Source organism: Felis catus, chromosome B1, assembly GCF_018350175.1.
Source record: "Felis catus isolate Fca126 chromosome B1, F.catus_Fca126_mat1.0, whole genome shotgun sequence".
NCBI lineage: Eukaryota > Metazoa > Chordata > Mammalia > Carnivora > Felidae > Felis > Felis catus.
The window spans coordinates 113,293,289-113,319,595 of NC_058371.1; the positions used below are offsets into that span (position 1 = coordinate 113,293,289).

Below are 26,307 nucleotides of genomic sequence, written 5' to 3' on the forward strand. Positions count from 1 at the left end.
GTGGATTTATCTGTCATATATATGGGCCCAATCTGGCAAGTAACCTCTGAAATTTCCTGAAGTCCACAGTAAGCTTTTGCATGGTTAGGCTTAGAATAAAGACAGTCACTTATGTCAATATCTAAATATTAAATATGCCAGGGCACCTGGGTGGCTCAGTTGGTTAAGTGTCCAGCTTTGGCTTAGGTCATGATCATGAGTTCGTGAGTTTGTGAGTTTGAGCCCTGCGTCAGGCTCTGCGCTGACAGCTTAGAGCCTGGAGCCCGCTTTGGATTCTGTGCCTCCCTCTCTCTCTGCCCCTCCCCTGCTTGCACTCTGTCTCTCAAAAAAATGAGTAAACATTGAAAAAAATTTAAATATTAAATATTTCCAAGGCTAGCATAGCACATCATAGACCTTTTTGCATATGTATTTTCTATCATATTTGAAAATTAATTATGATACCATTTCTATTTTATAGGATCTAAGCCTTTCCCACGTTATGGGTATAAACCCTCCCCGCCTAATGGATGTGGCTCTCCACTGTTTGGTGTTCACGTAAATATTATTATTTTCTTATTTGATAAGTTTTATGATTGGTAGGCTATGCAAGTACTCTTAATAACGCAAGACTGTCAGTATGTTCTCAGGTTCACAAATAATTTTGCTTATTGTAATGGTAATTAGATTTATTATATTCTTTTATAGCTAAAACATTTAATAAGTTCTGATAAAACTAAATGGACTAAAATTCATGTTTTATTTTTTAATCTTGTAGATGTTAATTCTGTTGAAATGATATTTCCTTGTGTCACACACATAGTTTAAAAGTTTTGGGGCGCCTGGGTGGCGCAGTCGGTTAAGCGTCCGACTTCAGCCAGGTCACGATCTCGCGGTCCGTGGGTTCGAGCCCCGCGTCAGGCTCTGGGCTGATGGCTCAGAGCCTGGAGCCTGTTTCCGATTCTGTGTCTCCCTCTCTCTCTGCCCCTCCCCCGTTCATGCTCTGTCTCTCTCTGTCCCACAAATATATAAAACGTTGAAAAAAAAATTTTTTTTTAAGTTTAGAGTATAGAAGGAGCGCCTGGGTGGTGCAGTCAGTTGGGCACTCGACTTCAGCTCAGGTCATGATCTCACGGTTCGTGAGCCCGAGCCCCATGTCGGGCTCTGTGCTGACAGCTCAGAGCCTGGAGCCAGCTTCGAATTCTGTGTCTCCCTCTCTCTGTGCCCCTCCCTCACTCACACTCTGTCCCTCTCTCTCTCAAAAATAAAGATTAAAAAAGCATTTTTTTTTAAAGTTTGGAGTATAGAAGGAATGCTCCTTGGGATGAAAAAGTATAAATAAAGCCTATTTATACTCTATTAAAACTAGGTGAAGTGGGATAGCTTTTGTGGAAAAACATGACTGATTCCTAGACACAAGATTTTTGCATGTAGTTATTTAAATCAGTTAAAGATAAGTTACAGATTCGAAGGAACAGTATCTTTAGGGAGTGGATTAACACTCAAAGACTGAACCATGATAACATAAAATATGAGTCGTAGGAGCTTAAAAGTTTTCAGTGATATTCTAGATAAAGAACATTTTATAGGGGGAGAGGTACAAAATACTTTGGAATATCCCTAAATCAATCTTAGGTCTTGGCCTGACCTTTCTGTTTTTAAAACTTTGTTTGGTGTTTTGGACAACTGGAAGTTACGTTTGTTACTAGCAGATAACTGTGAATGTTGCAAAAGAGGAAGTTTGAGGCCTGGCTGAGAGGGAGAGAACATGGGTGGGTGCGGGTGAGTAATGGGGAGATGTAGAAATAACACGGAAAATATTTGTAGACGGAAATGGATTTTAGAAATTATGCAGCAGTCATTGTCCTTGATTTCTAAGTCTGTTTGAATGCAGTGCTTCGGCAGAGGAGTTTTGAATTTCATCAACAATAATCCATCCAAATGCCTCTTTCAGCTCAATATTGGCATCCCTTCCCTGACAAAGTGCTGCAACCAGCACGACAGGTGCTACGAGACCTGTGGCAAAAGCAAGAATGACTGTGATGAGGAATTCCAGTATTGCCTCTCTAAGATCTGCCGGAACGTGCAGAAGACACTCGGGCTGGCTCAGCATGTTCAGGGTAAGGATGTGTGTTACTTTATCTATCGTGACACAGCCCCTTCAGTTTTTTGGGATGAGGAGTCCTTGGTTTTGTCATCTCAAATGAGTTATAGTCGTGGAAGCAAAAAGTGTTAAGAAACCTTGGGAGTGGGGTGTACGAGGCAGAGAAGAATGCATCCAAGGTCTGTGTCCAGTAGTATATCTGTAATTCTCTAGAGCCTAAAGTTTGAAACCCTGGATCCAGTGATTTTAAGAGTATAACACGTTGTATTTGGAGTGGGAAGTTCTACAAGATTTGAGCCTTGACTCTGTCCCTTCATATGTATCTCTGTTAGGAGGGTCCCCAAAACCACTCCCAGGTTTGCTAGGAGGACTGACAAGATTCAGCATATAGTCGTACTCACAGTGAAGGGACACAAAGCAAAACCAGCAAAGAGTAAAGGTGCTTCAGTATTCTCATTTATAAAATAACATGAATACCCACCTCACAGAGTCATCATAAGTATAAAATGAAATATCAGTGGAAATACAAGTCACTGTACAAATACTAGAAGTTACAAAATCTCTTCACTGTCCAGCCGAATTATTTACCATACGTTGAAATCAGAAGAGAAGGGGCAGGACAGGAAACTAACTTTTAAGAAGCACTTTTCGTAAGATACCATGCTAGATCTCTTAGATAGGTTTTCCTCAATGTCCACAAAACCCAAACAAGTAGGTAGTGTTATACCCATTTTTCAAGGAAGGAAACAGGTTCGGAAAGAAGTAACTTGTCCCAAGTTGCATACTTCCAATTCTAAACTTGCATTCTGGCTGCTACAGTATTCCCCCAGACAGTGTCCTGTTGTAGGTCTGATTCTGAATTCCTAGTAATAACTGTCAAGAAAGAAATCTCTGCTCCAGGTGCAGCTTGAACTTCCAGCCTCTGAATGCCCTTGCATGCTTTCGGCTAAGGTAACCTAGTTGTATGGCTGAAGCATGCATGGATGTATTTCCTGTCTTCTGATCTAAGGACCTACGAGTGTGGCCAAATGATGCAGCCAATTTCCCTGCAATGCCCTATTTAATAATTATAGCCTTGACACTTCTGTAGTAGTTGTGTTCCTTAATGACATAGCCTTTTGGAGAACTTTGAGAATGTCAAGATTTTGCAATGAATAGTTTCTTCCTTAACATGAGTATTTGAAATTGGAAGATTGGACAATTAAAAGCCACTCTGTGCTATGTCTCTGTAAGTGGAGTGTGTTAAGATAATCTAACCTGGCTGCTCTAGGCCTCTGAGAATAAGAAAAGTCTACTTTTTTTTTTTTTTAAGTTTATTTATTTATTTTGAGAGAGAGTGAGCGCATGGGAGGATCAGAGAGAGAGGGAGAGACAGAGAATCCCAAGCAGGCTCTGCCCTGTTAGGCTCCAACACAGGGCTCAAATTCATGAGCGGTGAGATCATGACCTGAGCAGAAATTAAGTCAGATGCTTAACCGACTGAGCCACCCAAGCACCCCATATTACCTTTTTTTTTTTCCTTAAAAAAAAATTTTAAACTCTGCCAGAGGAAAAACATTTTTGATTCCTATGTTTCCCTTCCCAAGCCAAATTTGGATAATGAGAAAGAGAGAGAGAAAGACTGGGGTCCATTTACCTTAAGCATCTTAAATGATGTGTGATCAGTTCTTAGAAGTCATTGGCCATAATTAAATGTTTTGAGGTTTCTCTGTTTTTAACCTTTATTTCTTCTACACCTAAAAATCTTTTATTGAAATGCAAACTTGAGTGTTCCAAGGCATCTTTAATCGTGGTATTTTTCAGATAAAAGGAAAATTAACAGTGATGAACTAATCAGTACCATTCAGAGAGACTTGTTTGCCGAGTACGTAAAAGACTGAACATTTGTGAGCAAACAAAGCAGATACATGCTAAAGGTGCTGACCCCGACAGTCTGTATGTAGGCGCTCTGGCTGGCGAGGGTGAGGGTGAGGGTGACATAACATATGTTAAGTGCCCACCAAGGGTGTGCTTGACATCATGCCGTAACGTGTAATGTATGTGAGGGGAGAGCAGTGCTTTGCGGTTGCCTTGTGGTCACAGTGCTTTCTTACTTCACAGCATGTGAAACAGCAGTGGAGCTCTTGTTTGATAGTGTTATACATTTAGGCTGCAAACCATACCTGGACAGCCAACGAGCCGCATGTAGGTGCCGCTACGAAGAAAAAAGTGATCTTTAAAGAAGATGCTGTGACAGCAGAAGGGGACAGAAGAATCTAACCTTTGACAAAGAAATAATGTTTTACAGCATAAAGCTGCCTTACTTTTGTGAAAGGATTATTTTAAGATTTATTTTGACATTCAAACTAAAGCCAAAAGTGGGGGAGGTGATCTTCCTGGACATTGCTGCCTTAGTGTGCCAAGTTGTCTTGACCGATCTCAGAAAAAGGTGTGTGTTAAGGGGAGAATATTTTAAAAGAAGGAGTCTGTAACTCAGTTTTCACAACTGTGTTCACCAAAACAATGAAGTCACATGTAAAATGGATTACAATGTGTGTTCAGCATTATCTTATTTGAAAATACGGGGAAATCTTCACTTAGAAATATATGTTTATTACAAAATTTTAAATATACATTTTATGCTTGGAAGGATCTGACTTTATTTTTCTCTATTTTAATTAACACATGATATGCTGTTTTCTTGTAGCCCATTGAGCATATGAATAAGTCTCACTTCTATTATTTTATTTTAATGTAATTTATTGTCAAATTGGCTAACATACAGTGTGTAAAGTGTGCTCTTGGTTTTCGGGGTAGATTCTCGTGGTTCATCACTTACATACAATACCCAGTGCTCATCCCAAGTGCCCTCCTCAATGCCCATCACTATTTTCCCCTCTCCCCCACCTCCCCCATCCACCCTCAGTTTGTTCTCTGTATTTAAGAGTCTCTTATGGTTTGCCTCCCTCCCTCTCTGTCTGTAACTATTTTTCCCCCTTTCCTTCCCCCATGGTCTTCTGTTAAGTTTCTCAAGAACCACATATGAGAAGTCTCACTTCTATTAATGACAAGACTGGTTACAAGGACAAGTTTTCCATGTCTCTTTTTCTTGTAAAATTGGTGGCCTCTTGGGGAGCAAAACCAGGATAACTAAGTATTATGTAATGTGCCTAGAAGGTGACATGAACAAAATTCAGATGCCCAGCCACTCCCATTTTATGAACTATTCATATGAGAAATACCATATTTTGCTATAACCTTTGGCTAAATTGAAGAAAACACGAATTTAATGAGACAAATGAAAAGGTGCTTCACATACACATTAGAGCATTATATGCTGCCCTGCTTTGGTGTTTATTCCTTAGCACTTGGTCTTCATAGTAGATTCAGGTATATTTTTAAGATGGTAACCTTTTCCTAATAGCAGTCTTATTACTAAACATTGTTTTTGAAAAAAAAATTTTAAGTCTTTAACTGTGGAGTCAAAACAGATGGTAAAGCAAGATACAAAGAGCTATCTTTTGTAGATTTCTTATTTACATTGAAAATTATTAGCAGATGTTTAAAAGCAAATCCCAGACCCTTAACTACCTCTGAAAATGTCTGTGTGTGTTGAAAGCTTTCTACCCTTTGGAAAGCCCAGCTGTATTCCTCTATGCCTCTTTGCTTACCACCGGCTGTTGACTCTCCCTAGCCTACGATCCCAAGCCATATATAACTTTTGGGTAACCTGTGGTCAGAGTTATTAAGATGAACTGCTTGGAATGTCAGAGAAGGCAGCTCCAGGAGAAGTGGTTCTTTTTAAGTCATTACAGGCAGAAGTGGGCAGAAAGAAAAGTGTGTTCTAGAGAAAGGGCCACATTCCTAACTTTGGATATATATCATTGCTGGGAACCTGATAACTTCCCAAACCGAGCTGGTGGAGCTATTCTGCTAAGAGATGTGTTCTCTGTGAGACAGGGCAAGTGTATCCCTTGTGACTAATGGAGCAAACTGGGATGTAACTTAAATGTTTGGAACCCTTAATTGATACTTTCCAGACTTTTTAAAAAGCAGCAATTTTATAAGCTCTCTATTAATATTTACTATTGAAATACTTGACCAGGTAACTTTTAAACTTATAATAAATTGATGGGTTTTCTTGGCAGCATTGGTTTCTCAAGAGGACAGACTCAGAATTCTGTAAAATATTTAATTCATGGTCATAAATTATACACAAAGAGCAGTAGAAACTATTTTTACATGTTAAGATTTTGATCTTGGAATAATTTTAAGATGTACAGAAAAGTTGCTAAAATAATCTAGACTTACTCTGTACTCCTTACCCCTAACATTTTAATAACCATGAAACATTTGTTAAGAAATCAACTCTAGACTACATTTGGATTGCATTGGTTTTTCCACTAATGTCATTTTTATTTTCCATGATCCAATCTAAGATACCACATTGCATTTAGTCATCATGTCTGATAAACCTCTGGTCTGTGATGGTTCCCTCAGGCTTGTTTTTCATAACCTTGACGGTTTTGAGGAGTACTGGTCAGTATTTTGCAGAATGCCCCTCAATTTGAGCTTGTCTGATGTTTCCCTCATAATTGCACTGGGGTTATGGATATTTAGGAAGAAAACCACAAAGGTGAAGAAGGGTTCTTCTCATCAAATCGTATCAGTAATTGAATGTTATCAACTTGATGGTATGTTAACTCTGGACACTTCTTATTTTTTTCTTTCCATACTTCTGTTCTTTGGAAGTCAGCCCCCAGGTCAGTCTGTGGTGAGTCTATGATGAGCGGGCAAGATTCTGTTCCACCTTCTGGAAGGGGGAGTATCTTTATGTGGTAAATTTTTCTTACAGAAAAGTCTCCTCCCACCTCAATTATTATTATTTTTTTACATTTATTTATTTTTGAGGGAGAGAGAGACAGAGCATGAGCAGGGAAGGGGCAGAGAGAGAAGGAGACACAGAATCTGAAGCAGCCTCCAGGCTCTGAGCAAGCGGTCAGCACAGAGCCTGACACAGGGCTCAAACCCACAAACTGTGAGATCATGACCTGAGCCCAAGTCGGACTCTCAACCAACTGAGCCACCCAGGCGCCCCCCCCCCACCTCAATTCTTTATATCAGTATGGACTCCTGTATATTTCCTTTAGACTTTGGGTAATGTTTACTTTGTTGCTCAAGTTGTTCCAGCTTGGCTCTTAGGAGTTATGTCAGGTTGGCTCCTCTGTCTCTTTGATATATCCCCATCCTTTTGATTTTTGAACACTTCCATACTTCCTGGCAAGAATGTGGGAACGTTGATCTGGGCCCAACCTGTGTATTTCTAGCACTAGAATCTGCCTCTTCTCCAAAGAGCACCAGTCCCTTTTATTGGGGAATGGTTTGCAGTGCAACTTAGAAACCAGTGTTTGGGTACTGGATTTGCTCATTGCTACTAGAGGATCCATTCTGCTAGATCCTCCCAGCAAACAGAGCTAGGAAATGTGTATGTATATTAACCCATGTACATGTACGTCTCTATAATGATTTCTGTGTGTGCATATATATTAAGCTGAACATGAGTTCTTACTAATGTCTTCCCTTGAATTATGTACCACAGGGCATGTATTTAGATTTTAAGAATGGCATTTTCCCTATCCATAGAATAGATTCATAAAAAAACAAAAACAAAAAGAAAACCCCAAGACTAGCTTTCTGCAGCTCTCTGCAAGAAACCTAAGACTGATATTTTTGAATAAAACTATATTGCCTTTAAATACCACCTATGTCTTTAAAATCTTTTGATGCACCTCTTCCAGGGACAGATATGGCTGTATTCATTTCATAGGTGGAAAAACTGAGGCACAGAGAAGCTCTAAGGAAGAAATAATTGTAATAATGAGGACACAAGTAAGTTATACACATCTGGAACCGGCATTCCTTCAGTGAACCCATAGACTATACTAGTAATATTAATTGAAATGTTGTTTTATTAACTTTATAACTAATTCTCCCTAAAATAAAGTGGTATTTCTGTCAGTATATATAGAAGTACAAGATTGTCGGGAAATCAAAATGTACGTTATTTTATCCTGTACATAACGATAACATCTAACAAAGTGAAGACCATGGAGTCTATCAAAACAACTGTTTAGGAGGCTGGCTTCAGTAAATCTGGGGTAGAATGAAACCTGTTAGGTAAGATCTTCCCACATGTATCTCTGCATTATTCAAATTCACAGATATTACTTATAATGTTTTCATTCAGGTCTTGTGTAATATATAACTCAGGACTGGTTAAAGTGATTGAATAGCCCCCTTCGTTTGCAGTTTTTCCTCACTGCTTCACCTTACAAAACCAGCCATCTGCTCAAGTCATAACTAAAAGCAAGAATGAGTCAGTGTACCAGTATACAAAAATGATTAATAAAAATAACTAGTGTCTCTTTGCAATAGTGATATATACAAGCAATTGTGATGTTAGGCTTTTCTGCCTCAGGTTTATAGGTTTCGAAGAACATTTTTCAAAGGTTCCCTGCAGACAACTTTACAAACATTTTTTGTTGGCTTTCAGCTTAGTATAGGAATCACGATTATAGAAATCTAATATATCTGTGATTTATATAGGGAAAATCAAGTTTCGTGGGGTAAGTTGAAAAAAAATGACCAAAATTTGAGAATTATCTCTGAATTTTATTCCATATACTTCATTTCTAGCATAGGTGACAATTAGCTAAGACCTTTCAGTAAGTTCTATGAAAGTGACATTTAAGCCATCCTGTCAGTTAACTTTCATCTGTAATGCATCTTAATTATTTTAATAATATGGATTTGTTTTCAGTTCTTTTTCTTCTTTGAGAAGGTGGCATTGGTAGGATTCTAATTAGTCTATGTCAGTGGTTTTCAAACATGAGCGAGAAGCAGAATCATTGGATTCTGGCATTAAAACATGTGCCGGACCCCACCCAGGCTCTCCTATTCAAGAGATCTGATTCTGTAGGTCCCAGGAGTTTGCGTTTCTAGTAAGTTCCCTGATGTCGATACTGCTGCTTCAGAGACCATGGTGTGATCTCTAAAAATGTACTGAAAGCTTACTGTGAGCCAGGTACTAGTCTAGGAGTTTGACAGTTACTGTCTCCAAAACTTGAGTAAGCTTGGTTCCCATTTTACAGATGAGAATTTGAAGCTGAGAGAGGTTAAATTGATTTACTTATGCAATGTCTTACAGCTAAGAAAATGGTGGAGCCAGGGTTAGAGTCTAGGCAGCCTGTTTTCCAATCCTAGGCACTCATTTTATTGGGCTAGCTATTGCTTTAAAAGGCTAAAATTACACATTTAGAATTCTGAAATAAGTATCCCAAAATGCTTTGTGTCTTAGGATAGACAAAATCTTACTTTAAAACATAACCATATACATATGCTATAAAAAGTAATATTCTGAGATAAGATACTTAGGGGGAAAAATAAAACATTCATTTTATCTTCACCTTTCAGATAAGTGGAAAGTCAGCCAACTGGGTTTCCACATCTATGGCGGGGGGGGGGGGGAGTGTTTTCAGGACTCAAGCAGAGGAGACCCTGAAAATTGGGCAAAAGGACAGGAAGTTCTGGTGGTCAGATAACACATTCAAACTGGATAAAGTCCAGAGTGCAAACGCTGAAACCCTGGATCTCATTCAATGGATAAATATTTACTGAGCACCTCCTACATGCTAAGCAACTGTTTCCTCTAATGGGGAAACCAAAAGAAGGCCAATCTTGCTTTCAGTGAGCTAAAGATGGTGGTAATAAAAATAGTTCGAGCTCTTCACAAGCCAGGCACTGTTTTAAGTAGTCATGATGAAGGAGCATAAGGCAGGTTGAGGGCAAAATACCAGCTAGCACCCCCACCCCCAGATGGGATATGTGTGATATTCCTCAGACACTCTTGGATGCTCAAGAACAGAGGAATGGAAAGAAACATGGTTAACTGATAGAAATCACAGTCACATAGGACATGGGTCTCCAGTTTACAAATATCTTAGTAAATTGCAAGAAAAAGGCAATTTCCTTTATGATTTTATTTTATATTTGGGAGAGTGTGAGTGGGGAAGGGGCAGAGAGAGACCGAGAGGCAGAATCCAAAGCAGCCTCCAGGCTCTGAGCTGCCAGCACAGCCCAATGCAGGGCTCGAACTCACGTACCTCCAGATCATGACCTGAGCGGAAGTTAGATGCTTAACTGACTGAGCCACCCAGGTGCCCTAAGAGAAAGGCAATCTTATCAATAGCCTAATCTCCAGAAACCCCCCAACCACCCATAATGATGTGGGGAACAAAGGCAAGAAGGAAATGGCAGGTAAAATTAAATTTCCTTATAATCTGCAGCCCAGTGACGGATACTTGAGGCTGGCAGAGTTAAATGTTTCTCCAGCAACTCCCTACTGTCTTAAAGTTAATACTTTGCTAGAGGGAAAGACAACCTTAGCAAGCCCTCATATATCTTAGGAGTCCTCTTTAGCATACCTAAGTCCCTCTGGAGGGGGCCCTTTTGTCTTTACCTCCTCCAATTCCCTAGTATTTACCCAGTTACCTGGCACAACCCCAGGGCACGCAGCAATTCCTGCTCATGGGTCCTGTCCCTGTGCTTTAATAAAATCACCTTTTTGCACCAAAGATGTCTCCAAGAATTCTTTCTTGGTAGTAGGCTCCACACCATCCCACCATCACCCCAAAACTTCATGGGTCATTTGAGTTAATCGCCACAACAACCGTACAAGGCTTTGAGTGATACCCTATATCTTAACTACAGAGTAAGTTACTAAAACGGATTTCTGAAATATTTTGCACACACAATGAAATGAACAGTAAATGGCATTGGGTGAGAAAAATCCTCTGATTTCATATTCTAGTTAATGACCAAGCACACGTGGGAAAAGTTATCAAGTTGGATTTTAATTTTTCTCTCCCAAATAGGGTAATATTTATTGAAGACGGATCCCTTATACTTAAGTATCCCTTATGTTATTTTAATGTATTAAAAATGGTACTTTAACACATTTTCCCCGCAGTCTGTAGTTACTTTTTAAATGACAAGACCCAGAGAAATGACAAAAGATGAGGCCACCTTTTAATCCGATTTTAGAGCTGCTCTTTGAAGCAAATTCACACAACAGCCAACCGAAGGAGGAGCTCAGTTCAATGCAACATTGAGCACCCGGTGGCGCTCAGCGCACTGTTTGTCGGTGAGGACTACATACATAGACCCCAAAGTTCCGCCTCCGAAGTTATGATCGCTTCCCCGAATTAGCTCTACCTATGAAAACCAGATTTAAAAATCCCAGGGTTGCCTCTAGTTTATTCTGTCCCCAAACCCCCGAGCAAACAGCGTTTAAAAGAAATCATTACAGTCCTATAACATAACTCGCACTGGGGAGGGACTAAACGGGAAGCCGGAAAACGCGACCCCCACCCCCTGGGAGGCAGGCGGGAGAAGCAAACACGGGGCGGGGACTGCGAACCTCGGTTCTCCGCAGGTGCCGGGAAACCACCTGCGGCTTCCCTATTCGGGCCCGCCGTGTGTCCTCGGGGTGCCAACCGGCATTTCCCCAGAGCTGGCTCGTCTCCAGGCGCCAGGCGGACGAGACCGCGTCCCTGGGCCTTCCCCGCGCGCTCTGGTCGCCCCGAGCTCGGGAGTGGGGGCAGGAGCCTGAGCTCGGCGGGCGGGAGGCTCCGAGCGCAGACGCGGCCCCCACCCCCTCCCGGGAGCGGGCGGGCGGGCTGGGGCGGAGGAAGGGGCGGGGGCTGCGGGCCCCTGGATGCAGGAAGCTGAGTCTTTCCCGGGCGCCAGCTCTGCGGGCTGGGACACCATGACTTCGGCGCCGGGGCTCAGCGGGGCTCGCCCTGCAGGTAGGCCCGCGGGTGCCGAGGGGGCGCGGGGCAGCTTCCCCAGCGGGGCGCGCGGGCGGGGGCGGGGACGCGGGAGCTGGGCGGCCGGAAAGAGTTGCGGGTCTTGGAGGGAAGCGCGCAAGTCCGGTGGGGGCAGCTTGTTAAATGCCTTCTGGTCCAGAAAACCAGCCCGGGACTCCGTGCGGGGTCGCCGCCGCCTCAGGGCCGCCCGGGGTAGCGGCGCCCGGCGCTGGGGCGTGCCCGCTCCGCCTTTGTCCTCCGGACGGTTCTTTCTTGCCGGGCGTCGGGCCATTTAAACCTTGGGAGGCTGGCTGGGCGGCTGCTGGCACCTCCCGCGCCTGGGTTTTTTGAAAGTTGACTTTTGGAAGTTGGATCTGGTTTTGTGTTCTCCTGAGTAAAAAGTAAAAGGAAGTGGTTGCGTGCATAATAATGGAAGCATAAGCAGCCCGCGGGAGCGCCCCCCGGAGTCCCCCCCAGGAGCCCCTGGTTATGCCCTGACTTGAGCTGGGGACAAAAACCGGGCCTTGGCTGCCTGTGCAGCCCCAGTGCCTCTCCCGCAGCCAGGGCCGTTTGTGGGTTTGGGTTGAAACCACATCTTTCTCTACAGTCAACTGCTAAACGTGTACTTTAGAACTTTCTTCCCTGTCACTTACTAATTATATCACTGATAGCTGAAGAAACTTCGAGCCTGGCCATAGTAAAATAAAAGGGGGTTGGGGGGAAGGAAGGAAGGAAAGGTTGAAACTCTAGAAGTTGATGCACAGTGCCTTTATTTCAGAGCTTTTTATTCGTTGCTGCACAAAACCAGGCTTGCCCCAGAGGCAAGTTGTAGGAAGTTCAGGGAGTGGCCTTGCCCTGGACGGACAGTGCAGGGTCCGGTGGCCACTCCCATTCTGAGGGGTGGGGAGCAGGGGCAGGGGTCCGGGATGCCGTCCACTTCCCCCTCCATTCTCATCCCATTGCTTTCCTTCTCCGTCCTGCGTCCTTCCTTTTTTGCCGTCTCACCCCCTTTTTCACTGTGTTCTAGGCCTAACGTGGTTTACTCAGTACAGGACTATTAAACAGATACTTGATATGGGTAGATTTTCATAGATACTGCGGGGAATGATGGCGATGACCGTAGATACTGGAGAAGTTTGGAAAAACGAACACTTCGTTTAGGAAGGTAGATGTTTTCTCTGGTTGGAGGGGGTTAGCATGGCGACCTGAGTGCAGAGACGTGAGTCTGTAGGGGGACCCGGCTTTCAATCCCACTCCACAGCACTGTCCTGGGACAAGCCTGACGCACTGGCTGCCTCTTGGGCTGTGGAGCTGAGGCAGAGAAAGCGTCTAACGTGCTGGGCCACCAACATATAGTGGCTGGTAGGGGAAAAAAAAGGAGTGATTAGGTTGGTAAAAATTAAACTGATTTAAGGGGCAGAGAGGTGGTGGCCGCATCATGGTGGAAAGGAAAATTGCCTAAATCAGAGGCAAGGAGAAATGAAAAGAGGACAAGAGTCCAGTTTGATGACGGACCCATTTTTTGATAGATTGCAGATGCACGGGAGTGTGCAAGTCTATGATATAGAGCATCTCCGTTAAAAATTTCTCCATGTTGGGGCGCCTGGGTGGCGCAGTCGGTTGAGCGTTCGACTTCAGCCAGGTCACGATCTCGCGGTCCGTGAGTTCGAGCCCCGCGTCAGGCTCTGGGCTGATGGCTCGGAGCCTGGAGCCTGTTTCTGATTCTGTGTCTCCCTCTCTCTCTGCCCCTCCCCCGTTCATGCTCTGTCTCTCTCTGTCCCAAAAATAAATAAACGTTGAAAAAAAAATTAAAAAAACAATTTCTCCATGTTGACAGAGCCATTTACCCTTTTAGGCAGGCAACTTGTGTTCCTGCAGTGTAATGACACTTGTTAAAGTATGCCCTTCCTGAAAATTTGTCTGCTTAGGACATACCGCCTGAGTCCCGATGTGTTTTCTGTGGCACCTGGGTAAAATTTATCAACTCCAGTAATGTATCAAATTTAGATTCTAATGTGTGTGCCGATCGCTTTCAGTGAACAAGTAGCCAGAACAGAATGGCAGCTGGACCTGATCCATAACTGGGGGTGCAGGGTGCAGGGCGCACATTTATATTGGAGCAGGGTTTGAGCTGGCAAGGGTCTGAAGTAAAGTTCTCAGACCGTTTCCTTCTGTGTCAGTATTAACAGTAAAACACTTTTGGAAGATCCCTCAGAGATTGCCAAATCTGTTGACTTTGAAACAACGTTATGTTTTAAAAGATTGATTGATTGATTGGGGGAGAGGGGAAGGGGCAGAGAGAGAGGTGGGAAGTGGCAGAGAGACAGGTGGGAAGGGGCAGAGAGAGAATCCCACACAGGCTCCGCACTGTCAATACAGAGCCTGACGCAGGGTTTGAACTCACGAACCTCAAGATCGTGACCTGAGCCAAAATCAAGAGTTGGAGACTTAACTGAGCCACCACCCAGGCACCCTGAAACAATGTTGTTTTAAGTTATCTTGAGTTACTTAAAACTGGCTGTCTTTCCTAAATCTGTAGGTCATGTCTAAGTGGAAGGCAGTATTTGCGACAACCCAGATGCACAGCTTAGATACCTAGCCGGGAGGAACGGCACAGTTCCTTCCTTAGACTATAAACAATGAATTTTAAGGACCCGATCGAGTACACATCTCCAGTGCCTTCACCCTCCATGACTTGAGTTAGTTTGGTGACGGGGCCACTTGCCACAGCTTCCACCCTCTCTCTGCCCTTTGAATGGCCTGACGCTCACTAACCGATGAGCAAAAGCTGGAAGAGGTGAGCTGCTGGGCCTATGTTGCGCACCGTGGTAAGAGTCTGTGCTTCCCAAATTGTGCAGCTTCCCAGGGAGTGAATGGGGCGATTGTCCTTCACGTAGAGATGGAATGTGTTTAGTTTGAGTTGTGTCTTTATTGTGTAATTGATTTGAAGGAGGTGAGGCTATTAAAAGGAGGTAGATCCTGGAGCGCATTTGAAAATGGAAGGTGAGAAAATTCCTGGGCCTTAGTAGAGCAGTGTGGGGAGCAGGAAGTAATCCCCGTAGACAGGGTGTGAGGTGGGAAGTGTTGAGGGCACAGCAGTGTGTGGAGGCGGAAGTGTTCCAGGTAGAACAATGTGTGGAGTAAAAAGTATCCCGAGTGGAGCAGTGTGTTCGTAGGCAGTATCCCCAGGTAGAGGGGAGGCTTAGTAGGAAGTGTCCCTGGTGGAGCAGTGTATAAAGTCACCCCTAGAACACTGTGGTGTAGGAAGTACTCCGTGTATGGAGCACAGAGTATCTCAATAGGAAGCATACCAGCAGAAGCCTGTGGAATAGGAAGACTATTTGGTGGAGCAGTGTGTGAAGTAGGAAGCCCCCCCTTCCCCCCCCCCCCCCAAGCACTGTGTGCAGGACGAGGCTCGCCCAGGTGCAGGTGCAGCAACAGCTAGGAGGAAACATCTGGGCAGAGAGGTGTGTGCCAAGGAAGCTGTCCTTAGATAGAGCCCGGTTTGGGCAGGAAGTGGTTCACGTCGAGCAAGGTGTGGAGTAGGAAGTATCCCAGGTAAAGCAGAATGGGAGAAAACATCCTGGGTAGCATGCAGAGCGTGCTCTCCCCTAGAGAGCGGCGGGTAGTATGGAAGTTTCTGCGTAAAGCAGTTTGTGGAGTAGGAAGCGTGGGACGTAGCCTCGGGTGAGCAGTGTGCGGAACAGGAAGTGTCTCCAGTAGCAAAGTATGGAGAGAAGGAAGCGGGGAGTGAAGTGGAGCTACCCCCCGTACAGCAGTATGACTGGTGTCTGGAGTAGGAAACCTTCTGGGTAGAGTAGTTGTTGGGAGTAAGAAGAGTAGAACATATTCCCGGTAGAGTAGTATGTGGAGCAAGTAGGATGTGTCCTGGGTAGGTAAACGTGTGAGTGGTACCCCAGTAAGCAGTGTAGGAGACGCCAGGTACCTGGTAGAGCCTGTGGTGCGTGGGTGATGATAGGTCACCCGGAGAGCAGGGTGTGGAATAGGGGGTGTCCCCTAGAGAGCAGGCTGGAGTTGGGAGATATCCTAGTAGGGTCTTCAGGGTGGCTCAGTCGGTTGAGCATCGGACTCTCTTCAGCTCAGATATGATCTCATGGTTCGTGGCTGAAGGCGCAGAGCCTGTTTGGGACTCTGCCTCTCTCTGCCCCTCCCCCACTCACGTTCTCTCTCTCTCTCTCTCTCTCTCTCTCTTCAATTTTTATTTATTTTTTAAGGAGGTATCCAAATAGAACAGTGCATGGAATAGGAAGGAAACCAGGTGAGCTGGCAGGGTGGGGGGATACATTAGGGAGGCTGCTCTTTACTCCTAAGCTCTGGTATAAAAATCAAATCACCTTGTTAAAAATGCAGATCTCTCCCTCTCCTGGGATTCTGATTCTATAAATCTGGGTTAGGACCCAGGAATGTGCATTTTATCACCCAGGCCAGGAATTGATGCAAAGACTGAGGAAAGCAGATGAGGGAGGGTCTGTCGGACAGCAGGAGGGCCTTCGTGGGGTCCTCACTAGGTCCGGATACTGGGGGAATTCCAGGAGGAATTGGCTGAAAGTGAGTGGTAAAGGGCACAGAATTGATTGCCAGCCTCACCCTCATCTCAGGGCCGATTTCTGTCAGGGAGGAGGTGTGAAGGTAGAGCAAACTGGTGTCCGGGAGAGAAGGGAACTGGACCCTCCTGGATAGAAGGGGTGGGTGGGAGGGTCTGTTGTGTTTCCTTCAGTGACGTGGGTGGAGAGGAGCATCTTGCTACACTGTTCATATTTGTTTATTCATTACTTTCCTTCCCCTCTGGGCTAAGTTTATCAGGCAGAAACACAGTCATGGGTGTATGGGCCTGTATTGTAGAAGATGCTAGACCTGTTGTGCCCTATAGTACAGAAGCCATCAGCCACCATGGTTATTTAAGTTGAAATGAAAAGCTGAGTTCCTTAGCTGTACTAGCCCCGTTTCAAGTGCTGGACAGCCACATGAGGTCCGTGGCTAGCATATGGGACAGCACAGGTACAGAACCATTCCGTCATCACAGACAGTTCAGCTGCACAGCACTGTTCTAGCGAGTAGAGAAGGACGCAGTGAAAGGTGCTCCAGAGGGTGGGGAAGTCTGAGCATGGGTCGAGAGCAGAGGGTCTCCATCACGTGCTGGGTTGTAAGTGCAAATAAATCATTCGGGAGACCCAAAGTTTAAGCTTTTACCCTTGCTCCTTCCCTTTCCCCACCCCAGACTTCTACCGTTTCAGAGGGGGATCCGGTATTCACCAGACGCCGTGTTTTGGTTTTCCTGTGTTTTTAATTCCTTTTCGGTTTTAGAGAATATCTGCAAAAACATTTTCCGCTGAACAATTCCGTATCTCATTTGTGCTCCACATCACAGAACCGTGTTACTGCAGGTATATTTTGCATGAATGCATTTGCATAATGTTTCCTCCATTTATCTTGATAATATTCTGTTTTGCAAATAAGAGTTCTGGGTGAGAAAGAATTGAGCTGTTAATTTATGGTTCATTTATCTATTAAGTTCCCTTCCTTTTCCTTTCCTTTTCATATACTTTTGACTTTTAAACTAAGCAAAATCAGAGAAGGGTTCACAGTGTGGGAGTCCCGCTGTGTGTTACAAGTCAAAGAGTAAATTAACCAAATTCAATTTTTTAAATAGGTGTGGAGGAAAACATGACCGCAACAGATGCCTTCTATATGAGGTAAAAACGTGCTCTTGCCTGACAAACGTCTCTTCCTTTGCTGGTCAAGATCAGTCTGTAAGAAGCAAGAATGGCCCCGGGGAAGAAGCAGAGAATGGCGAGTGGTAGCGCTGGGAGAGCTAACTTGTAGAGCCTCGGGTTGGCTGCTGCCCCTGGTCGAGGTTCAGGACCTACAGTGATGTCCAAAGTACTTAGCAACGGGTGTGGCATGGGCCCTGGAGCCAGAGCCGGGCCTGGGCGGGCTGTTGTCCCTGGTTCCTGGAGAAAAGACATCCCTGGGGTGACTGGGGGTGGAGAGCTCCAGGTAGCTGCTGTTTACCAATCAGTACAGAAATATTTCTGTCAGGCTTTCCCAGTGCACACCAGTATCATGTCACCCTGGCAAAGGAGGAGGAAACAGGAGCCCTCTGTCTGCCCTACCCATTGATCTTGGGCTTGGAGGAGCTCATTATTTAATATGACATAGTGATTGTTGTTTATAAACTTTTTGTTAACAGTGAAACATTTGATCCGGCAGAAAAGTACAAAATGGACCACAAGAGGAGAGGAATCGCTTTAATTTTCAATCATGAGAGGTTCTCCTGGCGTTTAACACTGCCAGAAAGGCGGGGCACCAGCGCAGACAGAGACAATCTTAGGCGCAGGTAATAGCTGTTGTGTTTTTTTTTTTTAATGTTTATATTTGAAAGTGAGCGGGGTAGGGGCAGAGAGGGAGAGAGAGAATCCCAAGCAGGCTCTGTGCTGTCAGCACAAAGCCCAGTGTGGGGCTCGAACTCACAAACCATGAGATCATGACCTAGGCTGAAATCAAGAGTGGCTTAAGTGACTGAGCCACCCCAGGTGCCCCACAGGTGCTAGTTTTATCCACACGTCAAGATGATGACCTATTTAATAAAATGACACTCACCAAAACATGTCCACACTGATGAAATAGAGTATCAGGATGAGCCTCATTTGGGCACAGCATCCCTTGAGAACTTGCCTGAATTTTCTTCCTAACCTTGTTCTATTAGATGTAAGCAGGCTTTGAATCATTACATATATATTTACATTGCTGTATCCTAACTTGAATCAGCTTTCAGTATGAGTAAATCCTTTCCTGCTGTGGGTGAGCAAGGAGAACTATCATTGTCATATTTCACTTTTTCTTCCCCCCTCCAAAGAAAAGTCAACTTAGAGGTCATAAAAACACGTATAGATTCCTCAGGGAAATAGGGGTATATGACGACTTTGAGCAGCTCATAAGCTAATACCCAGTTTGTCACCAGGTTTTCAGAGCTAGGATTTGAAGTGAAATGCTTTAATGATCTGAAAGCAGAGGAGCTCCTGCTCACAATCCGTGAGGGTAAGTAGTTTTCCTGTTCGTCTTCTGAGGGGATGGATTGCTTCAGTTACCCTCTCTAGAATCCAGATAATTAACTATGCTGGAAAAATGTCTGACCAACTACTTTAGCATGGGTTACAGGTTTCGGTTGTGCCTCTTTGCTTATGTGTTACTACTGGATTCAGAGACTCTTCCAAAGGATTTTGCCTCTGAATTTATATGTAGCATACCACCCGCTAACAGGCTGTCATTCCCGAAATGAATGAATCAAGTCTAAACTGCAAACACTACAGATGCTGGGCAGTCAGGTGTTAATTGACTCTTTCCATACCCAGGTTTTTTTACTGGCTTCAACAAACTGTGGATTTACAAAACAAACCAAAACTGGATTTATATATATTGTCTCTAAATTTCTGCATCACTATGCAGTAGGTATTTTAACAACTTATGTTTATAATAATTACTGCACGCTGTGGATTTTCAAGTCATTTGCCAATGGACTATTATAATATTTACATAATTATTTAAACCTCAGCTTTTTAAAAATTGAGGTATAAATGATATGTAACATTGTATTAGTTTCAGATATACAACATAATGATTCAGTATTTGTATACATTGTAAAATGGTCACCACAGTGTCTGGTTACCATACAGAGGTACAGAAAAGCTTTTTTTTTTTTTTTTTTTTTTTAATTCTTTTAAATGTTTATTTATTTTTGAGACCGAGAGAGAGCATGAATGGGGGAGGGCCAGAGAGAGAGGGAGGCACAGAATCTGAAACAGGCTCCAGGCTCTGAGCTGTCAGCACAGAGCCCGACTCAGGGCTGGAACTCACAGGCCTCGAGATCGTGACCTGAGCTGAAGTCGGATGCTTAACCGACTGAAAAGTTTTTTGGTTTTTTTTTTTGTGATAAAGACTTTAAAAATTTACTTAGCAACTTTCAGATATGCAATACAGTATTCTTATAGGTGATATGCTGTACATTATATCCCCATGATTTACTGTATAATCGGAAGTCTTGTACCTTTTAACCCACTTCACCCCCACCCACCCACCAGCAACCACCCATCTATTCTCTTTATCAGTATGTTTGTTTTTTAAACTCCACATATAAGTGAGATTATATAGTATAGGTCTTTCTTGAATTTATTTCATTTAGCATAATGATCTCAAGATCCATCCATGTTGTTGCAAAGGCCAAGATTTCCTTTTTTATGGCTGAATAATATTCTTGCATGTGTATCTCTATATATGGAAAGGTAGATGTCTGTCTATGTATATAATTTTCTTCATCCATTCATCGATGAACACTTAGGTTGTTTTCATATCTTGGCTGTTGTGCTCCAATAAACAAGGGGGCTGCAGGTATCTTTCCAAATTAGTGTTTTCATAAATACCCAGAGGTGGAATTGTTGGATCGTTTTTAATTTTTCGAGGCACCTCCATACAAGACTTCTTTAATCTGTAAGTCACTTTAATTTTAACTGGCTTCTTACCAGGTTTTCTACTTCGCTTACTCATCCGCTTTGGAGGACAGGAGTCTCATGTCTTAATATTCTTTGGAAGCTGTAAGTGCTACAGACATGATGAAGCTGCTGCATTCACTGGAGGGGCAGCAGAACACAGCACTTGCTAAGTAGTAGTTGCTGGGTCTTTCCAGTCTGCTCGAAGCAGCTCTCTGCTAATTCAGAGAAACTTTTATTGATGCCACAGCAATCCCATTATATTTTCCGTGTCATTATTCTGTATTGTAGAAAAGTTAATGGAATTTGTTTAAACCCTTTGAACTTTTAATAGGTTGTTAAAAATCAGGTACGGTATGATGTAAATTTCCCTTTGATTAAAGACTAAGACCTTACATTCTCATTATGTACTCTTTACATTTAGTATAACACATTTTCTTCTTCCATCATATGTAACTTTAGTATTAGCAAATTCTCTTTCTCTGTGTAGACAGTAAACGTCTTATCTTCATTTCTGTATGAACTTTTGTGGCCTTTTATAGCATCATCTTCTAGCCACATAGATGCCGACTGCTTTTTATGTGTTTTCCTGAGTCATGGCGAAGGCAGTCACATTTATGCACAAGATACCAAGATTGAAATTCAGACTTTGACTGGCTTATTCAAAGGAGACAAATGTCAGAGCCTAGTTGGAAAACCCAAGATATTTATTATTCAGGTAAGACTGATTATAGTACAATCTAACTATGAAGTCCATGGTTCTGTACATGTGATTCTAGCTTTATTTTTATTTGTTAAGATTTATTTTTGGGAGAGTGCAAGCAGGGGAGGGGCAGCGAGAGGGGGACAGAAGATCTGAAGTGGGTTCTGTGCTGACAGCAGACAGCCCAGTGTGGGACTCAAACTCACGAATAACGAGATCACGACCTGAGCTGAAGTTGGACATTCACAACTGAGCCACCCAGGTGCCCCATATACATGTAATTATACAGAGCACCAGCCAATTTTGAAAGTAACCTTCTCCAGTAACTGGAAAGGCCCCTTTGGCCTCTTAGTCAATCAGAGTTGCAATTAGTAGTAGTTCCTTCTTAACAAGAATAAATATTTTCAGTTTCTGGGGCCCCTGGGTGGCTCAGTCAGGTAAGTGTCCAACTTCAGCTCAGGTCATGATATTGTGGTTTGTGAGTTTGAGCCCCACACTGGGCTCTGTGCTAACAGCTCGGAGCCTGGAGCCTGCCTTGGATTCTGTGTCTCCCTCTCTGTGCCCTTCCCCCGCTCATGCTCTTTCTCTCTCAAAAATAAACATTAAATTTTTTTAATTTAAACTTTTTTTTTCAGTTTCTTTTTGACTTGGGTTGACAGTTGAAAGGACTCAAAATGGTGACTCAGTCGGTTAAGCGTCTGACTTCAGCTCAGGTCATGATCTCGTGGTCTGTGAGTTCGAGCCCCGCGTCGGGCTCTGTGCTGTCAATTCAGAGCCTGGAGCCTGCTTTGGATTCTGTGTCTCCCTCTCTCTCTGCCCCTCCCCCCCCAATCAAAAAATGTTAATTTTTGAAAGGACTCAAAGTAACTAATGTGCTACCCTCTGGCCTGGCCCAGTGTCAGGTGCAGCCGTCAGTGAAGGGGTCTCTGACTGAAGAGCACCAGGCCTGGAGGCCAGTGAGCAGAACGCAGGCAGAGTTCCTGTTCTAGCTTGCTTCATCCCTCCACCTTTTTCCTTAGCTGGTTATTAGAGATGAAGACAATTTTCGGCCTGAATAACCTCACTCACCACATCAATAAGGAGTTCGAACAAAGGAGAATTCCTGATGTCCCAGTGCTGCAATTCTGTATTTCCATAAACGGCATGGAGGGCATGGCCACATTCAACCTGCCATAACACCTTGAGGGAAGCGAGCAGGGGCATCTCGAAGAAGTTAAGGATGATCGTGGTTTCTTGTTGGGAACTGTATTAAAGTATCTGTCACATGCAGTTGGGAGTTAACAGCTCTACATGCAGCCTGGCTAGGCTGGAGAAATAAATTTGAGAGTTAACGAGATGAATGACAGTGGCAGCCACGGGAGTGCATGAGTTTACCCACGCCAAGCATAGCTTGAGAAATGAGTGCAAAACAGCCCTGAGGGACGCCACTGAGGAATGAGCAGAGGAGAGACACTGAGCGGGATGGTCCAGGGAAAAAGGGAGTGGCCAGCACTGTCAGAGACACAAAGTGGCGGGCCGCTGTGGGGAGATGGCCACGAAGGAAGAAAATATTTTGCCAAGTTACTTCTCTCTGCCTCCAATTCTTCATCTGTGAAAGGGGAGGGGGTATAGCTCAGGGGTAGAGCATTTGACTGCATCTGTGAAAGGGGGGTATAAGAGCACTGCCTCACAGGCTGGTTGTGAGGATAAAACAGCGTGGCCTAACAAGCACTTAGAACAGTGCCGAACACCTGCAAGTCCTCAGTAGGCTGGCTCTTTTTCTTACTGCAACTGATTGGGCAAGTAATGCCATCAGATTCTAGGTCTGAAAATAAGCTTGGTAATACAAAGATTAAAATCTTCCTGCAAAAATGGAATACTGGAGATCTTCTATTTATCAGATAACTCTGAAATCACTCTGGGCTTTTTTCTTTAAAAGCTTACAAAAACCCATTTCAGAACGAGGGATGCACTTACCACAACCAAATCTTACTAGGTCACTGGATGAAGTTCACTAGGTCTGCCAGAACAAAGTACAGACCGGTGGCTTAAACAACAGAAATTTTCTTAATGGTTCTGGAGGTTAGAAATCGGAGATCAAGGTGCCCGTTCTCCTTGGCCTGGAGGTGGCTGCCTTTTTTCCTCTGTGCATCTCTGTGTCCTGATCTCTTATAGACCACTAGTTATAGATTAAGATCATTGTAGACCTCAATTTTACCTTTTTTAAAGGCATATATCCAAATACAGTCATATTTGAGATCCTGAGGGACAGGACTTCTTCATACAAATGGGAAGGGATGACAAAATTCAGCCCATAATAGGCATTTAAGAGTAGAAATTAACGTTAGCCTTTGTGTGAAAATTAATGGCTAAGAAATTGAGACCTCACTATACAGTGTAAGCGAAAGGAAAAGGGCACATTAAAAGAGGTCTTCTCAGGTCAGGTGGTGGCGTCCTTTTAGCCCTACTTTGACAATGTATTGCAGCAGCTAGGCAAGCACCACCCTATCTGGGCGTGTATTCCCTGATTCAACAGAAACGCTGGGCAAATACTGTAGCTTTTCAAAGAAGGGGTGTGTGTCTGGTGCTGTGGTGTGGCTACTTCGTAAGAAACTCAAAACCAGAGGCTTTCTCCTCCACACTGTACCTTTCAATCAACACAGTCTGGTGTACGGTTGAGCATGACAATTTAAAAAAAAAATTTTTGTAACATTTTTGAGAGAGACAGAACACGAGTGGGGGAGGGGCAGAGAGAGAGAGCGAGACACAGACACAGAATCCAAAGCAGGCTCCAGGCTCCGAGCTGTCGGCACAGAGCCTGACGCAGGGCTTGAACTCACAAGCAGTGAGATCATGCCCTGAGCTGAAGTCGGACACCAACCAACTGAGCAAGCCACCCAGGGGCCCCGAGGATGCCAGTTTTTTAAAGGCCTTAATTAAAAGGGCGCTTGGGTGGCTCAGTCAAAAGTGTCTGACTCTTGATTTTGGCTCAGGTCATGATCTCATGGTTCCTGAGACAGCCCCGACTCTGGCTGACAGTATGGAGCTTGCTTGGGATTCTCTCCCTCTCTCTCTCTCTCTCTCTCTGACCCTCCCCGGCTCATGCTCTCTCAAGCATTTAAAAAAAAAAAAAAAAAAAAAAAAAAAACCATGAGTAGGGAAAAACTGTCAGGTGAATTTGCTCTAAAACTTGACTGCATGTTTTTTGAAGTTTTATAAAGTAGCTTCTGTTGATGTTAAGATGTGCTCAATTATACATTCACTGTAAACATTAAGCCGTGGGAAGAAAAGAATAGGTTAGAAAAGGAAATGGTTTTCCTCCTTGTCTCGTAGGCATGTCGGGGAGACCAGCATGATGTGCCAGTCATTCCTCTGGATGTAGTGGATCATCAAAAAAACATGCTGGACGTCAACATAACCCAGGTGGATGCGGCCTCAGTTTCCACACTGCCTGCTGGAGCAGACTTTCTCATGTGTTACTCAGTTGCAGAAGGTGGGTGTGTGTTTAGTACAAACAGAATTGGTTTCCTGACTTGAGTTCCATTAGTTTCACCTCACCTTGACTGGAGAGTCTGGTATTTATCTGATCAAGGTGATTTGATCGTGAAGTTCACATCTTCGGTCACATCTTCGGCACAGGGTGATACATCAAGTGTAAAGTAACTTCTAGAAAAGTCATTCCTGAGAACTAGGTTTAAGCTACAAGTTGCATTCAATAATTGGTAATAGGCTGCTAACATTCATTTTGATAGTGTTGTAATAATATTCAAAGAAAGCGTTGCTGAAACTCCTGTGATGACCTTTGTTCTTTGTGCAGTAAGCTGTGTTTTTCTTTCTAATCTCTTGTGTTAAAAATCACTGCCTGGCAACTATTTTCTTGGGAATTTTTAGGAAATGGAGGAAATTATATAGAGCTAACCTCATTTCTATAAAACTATATAAATTAATCCCTTTTCTCATAGTAGTCAACCAAGAAAAATTTTAAAGCTGTCATTGACACGTCCTAGTCTTCAAGAATTTTTGAGAACTTACACTTCTGTAATGGTGAATTATAAAGGTGTTTTTCAGTCACCATAACTGAAAGCCAGAGAAACTTCAGTGCCCTTTTTGCTCCTATCATTTAGGTTATTATTCTCATCGGGAAACTGTGAATGGCTCGTGGTACATTCAGGATTTGTGTGAGATGCTGGGAAAATTTGGCTCCTCCTTAGAGTTCACAGAGCTCCTCACCCTGGTGAACAGGAAAGTTTCTCAGCGCCGAGTGGACTTTTGCAAAGACCCATCTGCAATTGGAAAGAAGCAGGTTCCCTGCTTTGCCTCAATGCTTACTAAGAAGCTGTATTTCTTTCCAAAATCCAAATGACAGGAATAATTGTGTTTTATGTATCTTGTCTATATTCAAAACAGATTTTCTTGTCCTTTTATATAAATATTACTAAGGTGGAAGCTTATGGTATAGCAGTTTAAAATGTTTTAAGGTTTAATGAGAACTTAAAATAGTTCATGTTGGTATTAGACATGCTGATATTAGATGAAAGGGTTTGATATATATGAAATGAAATCCTCAGGGAATTACTATAAATAAAAATAAACATTTGTAATACTTGATTTTTATAGTAAATCTCAAGGTTACTCAAAAATATCTGGAAGATTTAAATTTGTATTGTGTGAAGTTTTTATAAAAGTTTTATAATGTTTTTAAAGGTTTTTGAAACCCAGAAACTAGTTGTTTCCCCTTAATAAAATATTTGAAATCCATGTTTTAATTTTTCTAATTCACATTCTTACTCATTTGTATAATTCAGAGTACTCTTGTACTTGGTCATACAAATTCATCTACATATGAATTATCACTTTTTATATAGGTTTCAACTCTCACTTAAAAAAGCCTTTATGGAAAGATATACCATGATGATGGACTGGAAGAATTAATATTGTTAGAATGTCCATAGTGCCTAAACAATCTACAGATTCAATGTAATCCCTATCAAAATACTAATGACATTTTCATAGAACTAGAACAAAGAATCCTAAATCCAATAAATGGTATTGGGAAAAATGGACAGCTACATACGAAAGAATGAAACTGGGCCATATATAAAAATAAAATCAAAGTAGTTTGAAGACTTGAATGTGAGAACTGAAATCATAAAACTAGGAAGAGAATATGAGAAAAATGTAGGTAAGCTCTTG

At 43.1% G+C, this 26,307-nt stretch overlaps 2 protein-coding genes across 12 annotated transcripts in view; one reads left to right on the plus strand and one right to left on the minus strand.

The window, feature by feature from the left end:
• The window catches only part of PLA2G12A (phospholipase A2 group XIIA), a 41,955-nt gene extending 16,083 nt beyond the window's left edge, over window positions 1-25,872 (plus strand). For 2 of the 6 annotated variants that reach the window (XM_006930916.4, XM_045056010.1), the window contains 8 exons: window positions 461-537; window positions 1,934-2,099; window positions 17,600-17,642; window positions 18,140-18,286; window positions 18,911-18,987; window positions 20,975-21,150; window positions 24,448-24,607; window positions 25,239-25,872. In XM_006930916.4, the coding sequence (XP_006930978.2) occupies window positions 461-537; window positions 1,934-2,099; window positions 17,600-17,642; window positions 18,140-18,286; window positions 18,911-18,987; window positions 20,975-21,150; window positions 24,448-24,607; window positions 25,239-25,477 (1,085 nt within the window). In that variant the 3' untranslated portion in view covers window positions 25,478-25,872. Of the gene's footprint in view, window positions 1-460; window positions 538-1,933; window positions 2,100-4,183; window positions 4,712-11,828; window positions 11,929-17,253; window positions 17,334-17,599; window positions 17,692-18,139; window positions 18,287-18,910; window positions 18,988-20,974; window positions 21,151-24,447; window positions 24,608-25,238 lie in introns of those variants that run through there. The other 4 variants (XM_023252862.2, XM_023252861.2, XM_023252864.2 and 1 more) reach the window with 4 other exon arrangements.
• The window catches only part of MCUB (mitochondrial calcium uniporter dominant negative subunit beta), a 107,853-nt gene continuing 92,499 nt past the window's right edge, over window positions 10,954-26,307 (minus strand). For all 6 annotated transcript variants that reach the window (XM_023252866.2, XM_023252869.2, XM_023252865.2 and 3 more), the window contains one exon: window positions 10,954-12,318. In XM_023252866.2, the coding sequence (XP_023108634.2) occupies window positions 12,127-12,318 (192 nt within the window). In that variant the 3' untranslated portion in view covers window positions 10,954-12,126. The remainder of the gene's footprint in view (window positions 12,319-26,307) is intronic.